General features: G+C 52.8%; 2 protein-coding genes across 2 annotated transcripts in view; one reads left to right on the top strand and one right to left on the bottom strand.

Moving 5' to 3' along the window:
- Positions 1 to 709: 709 nt before the first annotated feature.
- Positions 710 to 10227, bottom strand: LOC137419204 (uncharacterized). Its single transcript, XM_078774251.1, has 4 exons — positions 9866 to 10227; positions 3095 to 3429; positions 1399 to 2913; positions 710 to 1267 (listed from the first exon to the last, which is right to left on the bottom strand). Exons 3-4 carry the CDS (start codon positions 2143 to 2145, stop codon positions 1211 to 1213), a joined length of 804 nt encoding a protein of 267 aa, XP_078630377.1. The 5' UTR covers positions 2146 to 2913; positions 3095 to 3429; positions 9866 to 10227; the 3' UTR covers positions 710 to 1210.
- Positions 10002 to 13704, top strand: part of D2HGDH (D-2-hydroxyglutarate dehydrogenase) — a 32900-nt gene continuing 29197 nt past the window's right edge. The window contains exon 1 of the mRNA XM_078774238.1: positions 10002 to 10022. The gene's annotated coding sequence lies outside the window, so the exon portion shown is untranslated. The remainder of the gene's footprint in view (positions 10023 to 13704) is intronic.

The raw sequence follows: 13704 nt of genomic DNA, 5'->3' as shown, positions 1-13704 counted from the left end.
GTCCCCTTCCTTCAGGTCGCACAAGATCTGCCTGCAACCCTCTTATGGTTAAACTGCCAAAATCAAGACTCTCTGCTCACCTTCACTCCTTCATTCCTCTTTTCTCCCGCCTCTGGAACAAACTCCCCCACTCCCTTCAATCCCACTCCACCCTCCAGGTCTTTAAAACAGCTGTTCACCACCATCTCTTATCTTCCCCATCCAAAACCTTGATATTTTCTACCTTCACTAATTTCACCCCAAATCCACTTTTTTGAAATACCAACTTCTTTCCTGGAAGTCCTTGGTGTCCTTGTGCTTTATACTTCTCCCACCCCCCTCCCCCTTCCCACGCCTCCTCCCCCCAAGCCTTCTCCCTACCACACATCTCCCAATGTCCCTGCTCTCAAATGTTGTTTGTGTGCTTCCCCTTCTCTCCCCATCTTGTCTCCTGCTCCCTCTTTTTATATATTTTGTTTGTCTGCTTGATTTTTTTTTTGTGATAAATGTTAGCTCTTTCACGAGCCTCGATTCTGTATACAAAAAAAAAAAAATATCTAAAATCCTCAATTTTCATCTGATTGACTTGAAATTTGAATAGGATTTTCATATCAGTGAACTGAATTCAACCAACAACTATTGTTCGATCAACATAGGTCATCAGGTCAACATAGGCCAAAGGTCAATAATTTCAAATTTCTGAAATCCTCAATTTTCATCCGATTGACTTGAAATGTGAATAGGATTTTCATAGCAGCGAATTGAATTCAACCACCAACTACTTTTGAGATCAGCATAGGCCTCAGGTCAACCACCATCCTCTCAGATTTATAAAATCCTCAATTTTCATCTGATTGACTTGAAATCTGAATAGGATTTGCATATCAGCTTACTGAACTCAACTACCAACTATTTTTGAGGTCAACAAAGGCCAAATGTCTAAAATTGTCAATTTTCATCCGATTAACTAAACATTTGAAGACGATTTGCATATCAGCATGGGTGGGCATCGTTACTCAAAAAAGTAACTTCGTTACCCGTTACTCCGTTACTCAAAAAAGTAACTTCTTTATCCGTTACTCCATTACTTTTATTAAATAAAGTCAAAAAAACGCCGGAAAGCGTATTTTTTTTATTATACAAAGAGAAGAAATAAAAAAAGGGCTTCAAAAGGTTAAAAACGGAGTTTATCGGTGACGACGTTCACTCCTTGACGTCCTGCTCCTCCGAATCACTCCTTGTCCTTGACGTCCTCCATGTTCTCGGCATGCTGTAGGTGGCGGTTGCCCTGTAATTAAAGCATAAATGTATCCATTGAATTAAGTGTGACTTGTGCGATCGCGCACAGTAGTTAATTTAAGTACAAAGAAACGTTAAAAAAGCAAGTACACTAAATAGAATCTTTTTAACGTTATTTACTTTGAGGAACATTAGACGCTCGAAGTTGGCATCGGAGAGGGTGGCTCTCTTTGACCTGATGACGTCCTTGCCCATGGACAAGAGGCGCTCCACGGAGGCGCTGGAAGGGACGGCCGTGTTGTATTTGGCGAAGACGCACATCAGGACTGGCTCCTTGCGGAAGGCCATGTCCATCAGCTTGTCATCCTTCTTCCAGATATCCTCCAGCCAGGCCATGACCAGGGCCTGCGCCTTGGACGTGGTCGACTTGTGGCTGTTGGCGTGCTTCTGGGAGTGCGTCATGCCCTCGAAGAAGTCTGCCTCGTCGTCCTCCACCTCGCCGGTGCTTCTGACGCTGCTGGCGTCGTCGGACATCTCCCTCATGGCCGTCTCGACGGCGCTCCCCATGGCCTTCTTCACGTTGCTTACCTGGCTGGCGTCGTGCTGTTCCAGCCAGGTCAGATGGAACATAGGGTGGAAGGCGGCGGCCAGCTGGCAGTCGAGGTCTTTGAAGAGGGGCCCAAACCTCCTCTCGATGCCCTCCAGCATCGCGTCCACCAGCGGCTCGCAGTACTGGAGTCCTCGATTCTTCATCTCCCTCAGCTTCTTCAGGGTGATGGCCAGAGTGGGGAGAAGGCACATGAGGTACGCACGGCTCTCTCCCCGTACGACGTCCATGGTCTTGGCGACATAGACCATGACCTGGCCGTACTCCTTGAGGAAGGAGACGTCGGCTTCGCTGAAGCTCTGCAGCTTCAGCTGCATCATAACCTTGTTCAGCGCTGCCCGCTTCAGTCGTTCAGGAGTTTGACGGAGTCGTACATGGAGTTCCAGCGCGTGGCGTTGGGGACCACCAACCTCCTCCCCAGCTCCTGGATGGCGTCCGCCGCCAGTGTGCTGCGGCCCTGCTGGTTCCACAGACCCTGCGCTTTCCCCATGGCCCTCCTGTACGCGGACCTGAGGGTGGACTGAGGCTTGATGGCCTTGCCAGCATCTGTAGTCGCCACCAAGTTGAACGTGTGGGCCACGCACCTCATGTGTTTGGGCAGGTCGTACCCGTCACCGCCATCGGAAGAGGACTGAGCGATGGTCTCAGCAACAGAGACGAACTGCAGAGCCTCCGCCTCATCCACCAGGACCTCGACCTTGACCTCCTGGCCCTCCACGTTGAAGTCGTCTTCGTCGTCGTCAGTCGCCAGCAGGAAGCTATGGCACGACACCACTCTCAGAGCCAAACTCGACGAACGCCTTGACGTAGTTGCTGCCGTTGTCTGTCGTCATCATCGTCTCCTTGTCTTGGATGTTGAACTTGACATGTACGTCCACCATGGCCTGGGCGAGGACCGCAAAGGTGTGATGGCCTCGGAGCCGACAGAAGGCCAGGACGGCATGCTGTCTGGCGCGGGTCTTCGGGTCCACCAAGTGCGCCGTCATCCCCAGGTAGGCCTTGTTGTGCCTTGTACCAGCAGTACCAGCAGCAGTCCATTGTACCAGCAGTCCACAGTGGTGGCCACCCAGGGGACGTTCTCCAGGAGTCTGTCGTTAAAGTACACATTTAACTGAACATAGTACTTATTAAGCACCGGACACTGGTACTTACGTTCAGAAAAAAAAGTAAAAAAAAAAAACTTCGGAAAAACAAACAATAATAATATGGTAAAAGTAAAAAACAATACTTCGGAAAAATAAACAATAATAATATGGTACAGATTGGTACCTGATGACATGCTGCTCCAGTTCCTTGTGGCTGTCGATGATCCTCCGGCCGAGGGTGCAGCGGGACATCACCGTCGTGACGAGGCTGGCGAAAGACGGAGAGTCGACGATCTTGAAGGCCAGCATGTTGGACACGAAGAAGTCCACGATCTTCTTGTCCACCTCACCCTGCCGGACGCCTGCGCCAGAGGAGGTGATGCCAAAGGCCTCGCTGATGCTGGGCTGGCGATCCCTCTTGGGTGCAGGTGAAGCCGACTGGCTGCGGCTGGAAGAGGCAGACGAGTCAGACGACTGCCGCTGTTTGCCGCGGCCGGAGCCCGCCTTGACCTCATCAAACTGGTTGCAAATAAATAAGGTACATCAATCGATTTCTTTAAATCAAAATTTTTAAGTATTTAAATTAACTAGTAACTACAATAAAATCAACAGTAAAAAAAAACCTGCAATAACAAAAAAAGTAACTTCAGTAATAAATCAACAAAGCTATGTAAATTTCGTAATATTTAATTTTAAGAAATTATTCTGCTCAGAGTATTTAACTACATTTGTATTTAAATTAGAGTATTTATAGATACACCAAAAATAAAGTATTTGTAAATACTAACCTAAATACATAAATGTAATAAAATAAGTATTTAAATACATTTCAACATTTGTATTTCAATACAGCCCATCCCTTTGCCTCCAGATCTGTTCAATTAATTTATACTAGGACGTGCCCGTACGTGGGTGCCCGTTCCTTGCCAAAAAAAAAAAAAAAAATGTCTGGGCGTGCCCATGGGCCCATGGGCGTGCCCGTAAGTGCGTGATGTGACCGTACAATGAATGTATCGTCCCGACGCCGCAGCTCGGATGGCGCTGCAGTTAATCGGGCCTGTATCGGCAGAGTTATTATAAACGTGTACTACAATCGATCGTACCTTACAGCGTCTGCTCGCCACGTTCAGCATCAGTATGTCGTCACTATGACTATCCGTAAGTACTGACGAAGAAGAAGTACTGAAGAAAGTGACGTCCTCATTTGACTGTCCGGAAGGTCGCATATCGCAGTTACGATGAATCGCAAATTAGTTTTAATTAGTTTTAAAACATAGTTTAACGCCAACATAGTTTGCCAACGTGTAATAAATGAATACGCTCTCAAATGTGCCGTCCGAGGCAGAGTCTGTTCGCCACGTTCGGCACACGTGATAGCTCGCTGCTCTCTGATTGGTTGAATCGTTTTTTGGACATAGCTCGGTAACTACTTCTCCGATTAATATGAAACCTTGAAAAGGCACATCCTCAGGTCCCCAGCAATATACCTGGCAAGTTTAAAGTATATCGGACCCGTGGTTGTCGAGAAACAGCGGTCACAGACACACAGACATACACACACACATACACACACACATACACACATACACACACACACACACACAGAGATTACTGGAATTATAGATAGATGAAGAAATGCTACTTGGAAAATAAACAGTGCTACAGATCGAGATTTAACAGTGCGACGAGATAAACTCACGGAACAAAAATTACTAAATTATATGTGAGGTTAGATAAGTTTAGGTTAGGTTACGTTAGGATAGGTTAGGAGTTGAGTCAGCGTAGGTTATAAAATAATGATTAAATTGTAGCGGTTCCCGCTGAATGTACACAATCGCCTTGCACCTGCCAGGACGCGGCCAGGGCGCGATCGCCATCCCGGGCTCGTCCGGACGGGCCCAGACGCACCTCTCCTGGGCATGCCCGGACTCGCTGTTCCCGGGCACGCCCGAACCTCCCGGGCACGCCCGGTCTCGTCTTTCCCGGGCATGCCCGCTCTCGCCTTTCCAGGGCTCGGCCAGAGCGCCCGGGCACGCCCAGCCTCGACTTGCCAGGCCGCGTCCAGGACGCCCGGGCATGTCCAGACTCGCCTTTCCAGGACTCGCCCTTGACACCCGGGCATGCCCGGTCTCGGTTTTTCCGGGCAAACGCCCCGGCATAAATGTGTATATATATTGCTGCCCGATAAACGGGCTTGTCAGAATAGCTGAGCTGTTTTGTTTCAATAAAGCAACTCGGACGAATTCTGTCTTTGGTCGCGTCAATTCTTTCGACTCGCGTTGGAGCGCAGCTCCTTCACTGGTGACCTACCGACATGGACACGGCAGTGACTCTTAAACTGCCTACCTTCTGGGAGGCTCACGCGGCTGTTTGGTTCGCCCAGGCGGACTCCCAGTTCGCCCTGCGAGGCATCACCGCGGACGACACCCGCTTCCACCACGTCGTGGCAGCGCTCGGTTCCGCCACCGCGGCCCGCGCCCTGAGCCTCCTCGAGCACCCGCCGGCTGCTGACAAGTATGACGCGCTGAAGACGCTCCTCCTCGACGCTTTCGCCCTCTCACCGGCGGCACGCGCACGGCGCCTGCTCGATCTGCCCGAGCTCGGCGACACGCGCCCGTCCGAGCGCATGGACTATATGCTCTCGTTGCTCGGTGAGCACTCTCCGGATTTTCTGTTCCGCGAGCTGTTCCTTCGCCAGCTGCCTCACCCGGTACGCCTCGCCCTGGCTGGCACGTCGATCACCGATCCCCGCGCCCTCGCCAGGGAAGCCGATAAGATCTCCTCGGCGGGCCAACACATCGGCGCGGCTACCTGGAGCCTGCCGCCGTCCGAGGCGACGCCCGAGCGCCCTGCGCGGTTGGAGGCCGAACTGCCGGTGCAACTGGCGGCCGCCACGCCGTGCCGACCGCTTCCGACACGACGGCCGGGGCCTCCACCTGACCAGGCATGGTGTTATTACCACGCCAGGTTCGGACACAAGGCTCGGACGTGCCGACCCCCGTGCACTTTCGGCAAGTCGGGAAACGGCCGGGCCGGCGTTCATTCCCAGCCATGAGCGCCGGCCACTCAGGCAACTTGCTTTTTATTCGGGACAAAGCGTCCGGGCGGCGTTTCCTTTGTGACACCGGCGCCCAACTGAGCGTCATACCCGCCTCCGAGCAGGACAGGCAGGACGCCGTTTGCGGCCCCTCTTTGGACGCTGCTAATGGCTCGGCCATACGCACTTTCGGCCCGCGCGACGTCACCCTCTGCTTCGGCAGCCAGCGCTTTCAGTGGACCTTTGTGACCGCCTGCATCCCCATGGCTTTGCTGGGCGCCGACTTCCTCTGCGTGCACGGGCTGCTGGTCGACGTCAAACGACGTCGCCTTGTCAATGCCGAGACCTTCAGCTCCCTGGCATGCACGATGAGCAGCTCCGCGCCGACAGAACTGGCGTGCGCCCTCCCGACGGCGAATGAGTTAGCTCGCCTGCTCGCGGAATTCCCGGCCCTCACGCGGCCGACGTTTTCGGCCGTCGCAGTGCGGCATGGGATCGAGCACCACATACCCACTTCGGGCCCGCCGGTCTATGCCAGGGCCCGCCGCCTCGACCCGGCCAAGCTCGCCGTGGCAAAGGCCGAGTTCGACGCGTTGGAGCACCTCGGCATTGTGCGGCGCTCCAATAGCGCGTGGGCCTCACCACTGCACATCGTGCCAAAGCCGGGGGGCGGATGGCGCCCGTGTGGCGACTACCGCCGCCTCAACGACGCTACCACCCCCGACAGGTACCCGATCCCGCACATCCAGGACTTTTCCGCCCGTTTGGCGGGACGGGTCATATTTTCCAAAATTGACCTGATACGGGGATACCACCAGGTACCTGTCCGGGCGGCCGACGTCCCGAAGACGGCCGTCATCACGCCGTTCGGCCTGTTCGAATTTTTGAGGATGCCGTTTGGCCTCAAGAACGCGGCCCAGGCATTCCAGCGCTTAATGGACGGCGTGCTGCGCGACCTGCCATTTCTTTTCGTCTGTCTGGACGACATCCTCGTCGCCAGCACGTCCCGCGCCGAGCACCTCCTCCACCTCCGAACACTGTTCGGTCGCCTCAGCGAGCACGGCTTAATTGTCAACCCGGCCAAATGCCACTTCGGCACGACGACCGTTGTCTTTTTGGGCCACCGCATCACCAAGACCGGGGCCGTGCCGCTGCCGACCAAGGTCGAGGCCATCACCACGTTCCCCCGTCCCCGTTCCATCACGGCCCTACAAGAGTTCCTCGGCATGGTGAATTTTTATCACCGATTCATGCCCCGCGCTGCTCAGCTCAGGCGGCCCCTTTACGAGGCCCTCCGGGGCAAGCCGGCCAAGCATGACATCGTTTGGTCCGCGGCCATGGACGCGGCCTTCGCGAGCGCAAAACGGGCCCTCGCTGACGCAACGCTGCTGGCTCACCCGGTGCTCAACGCGCCCATCGCCCTCACTACGGATGCCTCCAACTACGCAGTGGGCGCCGTCCATGAACAATGGGTGGACGGGGTTTGGCAGCCACTCGCTTTTTTCAGCCGGCAACTCCGGCCGAACGAGTTAAAATACAGCACGTTCGACCGCGAGCTGCTCGGTCTATTCCTGGCCGTTCGCCATTTCCGACACCTCCTGGAGGGCCGCCCGTTCACGGCTTTCGTCGACCACAAGCCGTTGGTCTACGCAATGGCCAAAGTCACGGAGCCGTGGTCGGCCTGCCAGCAGCGCCACCTCTCCGCCGTGTCGGAATTCACCACGGACATCCGGCACGTCGCCGGCAAAGACAACGCCGTGGCCGACTGTCTTTCTCGGGCCAGCGCGAACGCGGTCCACCTCGGCGTGGACTTCGCGCTCATGGCGGCCGACCAGACCACCGACACCTCGGTGCAGGCCCTCCGGGCGGCGGACACGGGCCTCCGCCTGGCCGACATCCCCTTCGCGGGCACCGTCCTGCTCTGCGACGTCTCCCAGGGCCAGCCTCGCCCCATCGTGCCCGTTTCCTGGCAGCGCCGCATCTTCGCCTCCATCCACGGCCTTTCTCACCCGGGCCGGAAAGCTTCTCAGAAGCTGGTGTCGGCGCGTTTCGTCTGGCACGGCCTTCGACAGAACGTCCGCGACTGGGCCAACGCCTGCACGGCCTGCCAGCGGGCCAAGGTCCACCGCCACACCCAGTCCCCGCTAGCCCCTTTCACCGTGCCTGCACGGCGTTTCGACCACGTCCACGTGGACCTGGTGGGTCCCCTGCCCCCATCGCGGGGGTTCACCCACCTGCTCACCATGGTGGACAGGACCACCAGGTGGCCGGAGGCCGTGCCCCTCACCTCCACCACCACCGCCGACGTGGCGCAGGCGTTCATCGCCACCTGGGTCGCGCGCTTCGGCGCACCGGCGGACATCTCGTCCGACCGCGGCCCACAGTTCACGTCCGAACTTTGGGGCGTGGTCGCCCGCTCGTTGGGGGTCACGCTGCACCACACCACGGCCTACCACCCCCAAGCCAACGGGTTGTGCGAGCGGTTTCACCGCTCCATGAAGGCCGCACTCATGGCCGGCCTTCAGGACGACGGTTGGACCGACCGGCTGCCGTGGGTCCTTTTGGGCCTCCGCACGGCCCCCAAGGAGGACCTCTGGGCGTCCGCCGCCGAGCTCGTCTACGGCCAGCCGCTCCGCGTCCCGGGCGAGTTCGTGCCCGACGCTACCAGTCCCTGGTCCGCCGCACAACAGCGCTCGGACCTCCAGGAGGCCGCCCGACGATTTTCCCCCGTGCCAACGTCCCGCCACGGTGGCCCCCAGTCCTACGTCCCCCCGGCGCTTCGCACAGCGGAGTATGTCTTTGTGCGTCATGACGCGCACCGGGGGCCACTCCAGCCGCCGTATGACGGGCCCTTCCGGGTCCTGCGACGGGGCGACAAGTCCTTCGTCGTCGACGTCGGCGGCCGGTCGGACCGGATCTCTGTGGACCGCCTCAAACCGGCGCACGTGGACGTCGACCGACCACCACGTTTGGCCCTTCCTCCGCGGCGAGGCCGCCCCCCGTCCACAGTTCCCCCCGCTCGACCACCCACCACCAGATCGGACCCCCCACCCCACGACCTCCAGGGGTCGCTTCGGCCGGGTCATCCAGACCCCCCTTAAATTGACCCTGCCGGTGCAGGTCGATTCTGGAGGGGCGTGTGTAGCGGTTCCCGCTGAATGTACACAATCGCCTTGCACCTGCCAGGACGCGGCCAGGGCGCGATCGCCATGCCGGGCTCGTCCGGACGGGCCCAGACGCACCTCTCCTGGGCATGCCCGGACTCGCTGTTCCCGGGCACGCCCGAACCTCCCGGGCACGCCCGGTCTCGTCTTTCCCGGGCATGCCCGCTCTCGCCTTTCCAGGGCTCGCCCAGAGCGCCCGGGCACGCCCAGCCTCGACTTGCCAGGCCGCGTCCAGGACGCCCGGGCATGTCCAGACTCGCCTTTCCAGGGCTCGCCCAGAGCGTCCGGGCATGCCCGCTCTCGCCTTTCCAGGGCTCGCCCAGAGCGCTCGGGCACGCCCAGCCTCGACTTGCCAGGCCGCGTCCAGGACGCCCGGGCATGTCCAGACTCGCCTTTCCAGGACTCGCCCTTGACACCCGGGCATGCCCGGTCTCGGTTTTCCCGGGCAAACGCCCCGGCATAAATGTGTATATTTATTGCTGCCCGATAAATGGGCTTTTGTCAGAATACCTGAGCTGTTTTGTTTCAATAAAGCAACTCGGACGAATTCCGTCTTTGGTCGCGTCAATTCTTTCGACTCGCGTTGGAGCGCAGCTCCTTCAAAATATTTATATACTTTATATAAACGTAAAACGTCATTAGTTTTAATTTGCTTAAATTCACTTTATATCTTAAGTAAATAATTCAATTAATAATCAATAATCTTCATAATTATATTTATACAGACAACTAGTACTACTGTGCGCTCTCTTACCTGGATGCACTCCGGGTGATGTTTCCTCCTGACGTGCGCCTTCAAGTTCGACAGACTGCTCATGTGCCCCTTGATGACGACATCCTTCGGCCGGCACAACACACGAGAAGACGGCGTTATTCTCCTCCCAGTTGTTGAAGGCGAAGTACTTCTCCAGGTGGGTGGTGGGGCCACGGGTGACCGGACTGGTCCTCGGCCTCCGAGGCTCCACCGTCGGTGTCGTCGACCTCCAGCGCCGGCGTGAACACGTCTTGGTCTTGGCTGGACATTGTTAATGTTAAGTAACTTCAAGCCAAGTTAAGTTGGACGATAGAGAAACGATGCTGCTGCTGCTGCTAAGAACACTGCAGAACTGAAGTTCTGAACACGGAACGGAAATGGAAGTCAGCGATCACCGCAGCTCGGCTTCATTTGTATCGGCGCACGCTATTGACTGTTGGCTATTCAAGCGGCCAATAGCGTGCGCCAATACAAATGAAGCCGAGCGGAGCAAAAAGTAGCGAACTAAGGGAGTAACGGTGCAAAAAGTAGCGAACTAAGGGAGTAACGGAGCAAAAAGTAGCGAATTAAGGGAGTAACGGAGCAAAAAGTAGCGAACTAAGGGAGTAACGGAGCAAAAAGTAGCGAACTAAGGAGTAACGGAGCAAAAAGTAGCGAACTAAGGGAGTAACGGAGCAAAAAGTAGCGAACTAAGGAGTAACGGAGCAAAAAGTAGCGAACTAAGGGAGTAACGGAGCAAAAAGTAGCGAACTAAGGAGTAACGGAGCAAAAAGTAGCGAACTAAGGAGTAACGGAGCAAAAAGTAGCGAACTAAGGGAGTAACGGAGCAAAAAGTAGCGAACTAGGAGTAACGGAGCAAAAAGTAGCGAACTAACGGAGTAACGGAGCAAAAAGTAGCGAACTAAGGGAGTAACGGAGCAAAAAGTAGCAAACTAAGGAGTAACGGAGCAAAAGGTAGCAAACTAAGGAGTAACGGAGCAAAAAGTAGCGAACTAAGGGAGTAACGGAGCAAAAAGTAGCGAACTAAGGGAGTAACGGAGCAAAAAGTAGCGAATTAAGGGAGTAACGGAGCAAAAAGTAGCGAACTAAGGGAGTAACGGAGCAAAAAGTAGCGAACTAGGAGTAACGGAGCAAAAAGTAGCGAACTAAGGGAGTAACGGAGCAAAAGGTAGCGAACTAAGGGAGTAACGGAGCAAAAAGTAGCGAACTAAGGGAGTAACGGAGCAAAAAGTAGCGAATTAAGGGAGTAACGGAGCAAAAAGTAGCGAACTAAGGGAGTAACGGAGCAAAAAGTAGCGAACTAAGGAGTAACGGAGCAAAAAGTAGTGAACTAAGGGAGTAACGGAGCAAAAGGTAGCGAACTAAGGGAGTAACGGAGCAAAAAGTAGCGAACTAAGGAGTAACGGAGCAAAAGGTAGCGAACTAAGGGAGTAACGGAGCAAAAAGTAGCGAACTAAGGAGTAACGGAGCAAAAAGTAGCGAACTAAGGAGTAACGGAGCAAAAAGTAGTGAACTAAGGGAGTAACGGAGCAAAAAGTAGCGAACTAGGAGTAACGGAGCAAAAAGTAGCGAACTAACGGAGTAACGGAGCAAAAAGTAGCAAACTAAGGAGTAACGGAGCAAAAGGTAGCAAACTAAGGAGTAACGGAGCAAAAAGTAGCGAACTAAGGGAGTAACGGAGCAAAAAGTAGCAAACTAAGGAGTAACGGAGCAAAAAGTAGCGAACTAAGGGAGTAACGGAGCAAAAAGTAGCAAACTAAGGAGTAACGGAGCAAAAAGTAGCGAACTAAGGGAGTAACGGAGCAAAAAGTAGCGAACTAGGAGTAACGGAGCAAAAAGTAGCGAACTAACGGAGTAACGGAGCAAAAAGTAGCGAACTAAGGGAGTAACGGAGCAAAAAGTAGCAAACTAAGGGAGTAACGGAGCAAAAAGTAGCAAACTAAGGAGTAACGGAGCAAAAAGTAGCAAACTAAGGAGTAACAGAGCAAAAAGTAGCGAACTAAGGGAGTAACGGAGCAAAAAGTAGCAAACTAAGGAGTAACGGAGCAAAAAGTAGCAAACTAAGGAGTAACGGAGCAAAAAGTAGCGAACTAAGGGAGTAACGGAGCAAAAAGTAGCGAACTAAGGGAGTAACGGAGCAAAAAGTAGCGAACTAAGGAGTAACGGAGCAAAAAGTAGCGAACTAAGGAGTAACGGAGCAAAAAGTAGCGAACTAAGGGAGTAACGGAGCAAAAAGTAGCGAACTAACGGAGTAACGGAGCAAAAAGTAGCGAACTAAGGGAGTAACGGAGCAAAAAGTAGCGAACTAAGGGAGTAACGGAGCAAAAAGTAGCAAACTAAGGAGTAACGGAGCAAAAAGGAGCGAACTAAGGGAGTAACGGAGCAAAAAGTAGCAAACTAAGGAGTAACGGAGCAAAAAGTAGCGAACTAAGGGAGTAACGGAGCAAAAAGTAGCGAACTAGGAGTAACGGAGCAAAAAGTAGCGAACTAACGCAGTAACGGAGCAAAAAGTAGCGAACTAAGGGAGTAACGGAGCAAAAAGTAGCAAACTAAGGGAGTAACGGAGCAAAAAGTAGCAAACTAAGGAGTAACGGAGCAAAAAGTAGCGAACTAAGGGAGTAACGGAGCAAAAAGTAGCAAACTAAGGAGTAACGGATCAAAAAGTAGCGAACTAAGGGAGTAACGGAGCAAAAAGTAGCAAACTAAGGAGTAACGGAGCAAAAAGTAGCGAACTAAGGGAGTAACGGAGCAAAAAATAGCAGAGTAGCGGACCAAAAATTAACTTCCGTTACTTGGTCCGTTACAGTAAAAAAAGTTACGGGTTCGTTACTCAAAAAAGTAACTTCGTTAGTAACGGAGTAACGGACCGGTGCCCACCTATGCATATCAGGTCACTGAATTCAACCACTAATTATTTTTTGGGTCAAAAGGATGCTCTCCTGGTGTCATTCTACTTTGTTCGCTTTTGCCAAGTGTCACGGCTCTATGAGTGATTTTTTATTTGTCTGTCTGTTCGTTTGTTTGTCCGCACAGAAAAAATATGATTTTCCCTGCAACCGTTGGTCCCATTGATAGGAAGTTTTCACCTTAGGTGCACCTCCACCTGTATAATTTTTCAAATAATTATGACGTCATAGGTCACGTGGTATGGGCGCCATCTTCGAAGCACCCACAAAAACTTTTCACCTCTATATCTCTGAAAGGACTGCACTAGAAAAAATTGAGACATGGTATCATTGTAAAGAACTCTCCATGGGGAATTACATATTTTAATGATGATGTCATAGGTGCCTCCTTAATGACGTCATAATTCGACAAGTACGAAACTTCATCCGATCAAGATGAAATTTCTTGAGTGTCATCTATGTTTAATTGGTGGAGAAAAATAATAATAATAATGATGTCCTCATCGGGCACGTGGTTCGGCCACCATATTTGTTTTAACACAAAAGGCAAAAGCCTTAAAAACCACTAAAAAAAAAGTCCCGGTGAGGGTCTGCAATCTCTGATTGCTCTTTCTTGTTTTAGCTGTTTTTATCATGTTTGGAATATGGAAGAAGAAGAAGTATGAATGCAAAGCGGGGCTGTCGGGTTTTACATTTTGATGTTTTTCGAGTTTTGTCTTAGTTTATTTACTGAAAGTTTTCTGGAACTCCCAATCTTCAATTAGGATTGAATGTTGCTTGAGCTTTGCGTGAACAGAAAATGGCAATGGAAGTACAATATAAACTTTTTCTTTTTTTTTATATTGCATAATTACCCTTCCTAGGCTACGTTAAGTGTGTGTTTAAATTGTACGATTGGCTCTTTGGGCACAAACTAACTGCCCAACGTTTTCA

Source organism: Myxine glutinosa, chromosome 1, assembly GCF_964187855.1.
Source record: "Myxine glutinosa chromosome 1, kmMyxGlut1.1, whole genome shotgun sequence".
Lineage (NCBI taxonomy): Eukaryota > Metazoa > Chordata > Myxini > Myxiniformes > Myxinidae > Myxine > Myxine glutinosa.
This window is presented reverse-complemented; position numbering and strand designations above follow the sequence as displayed.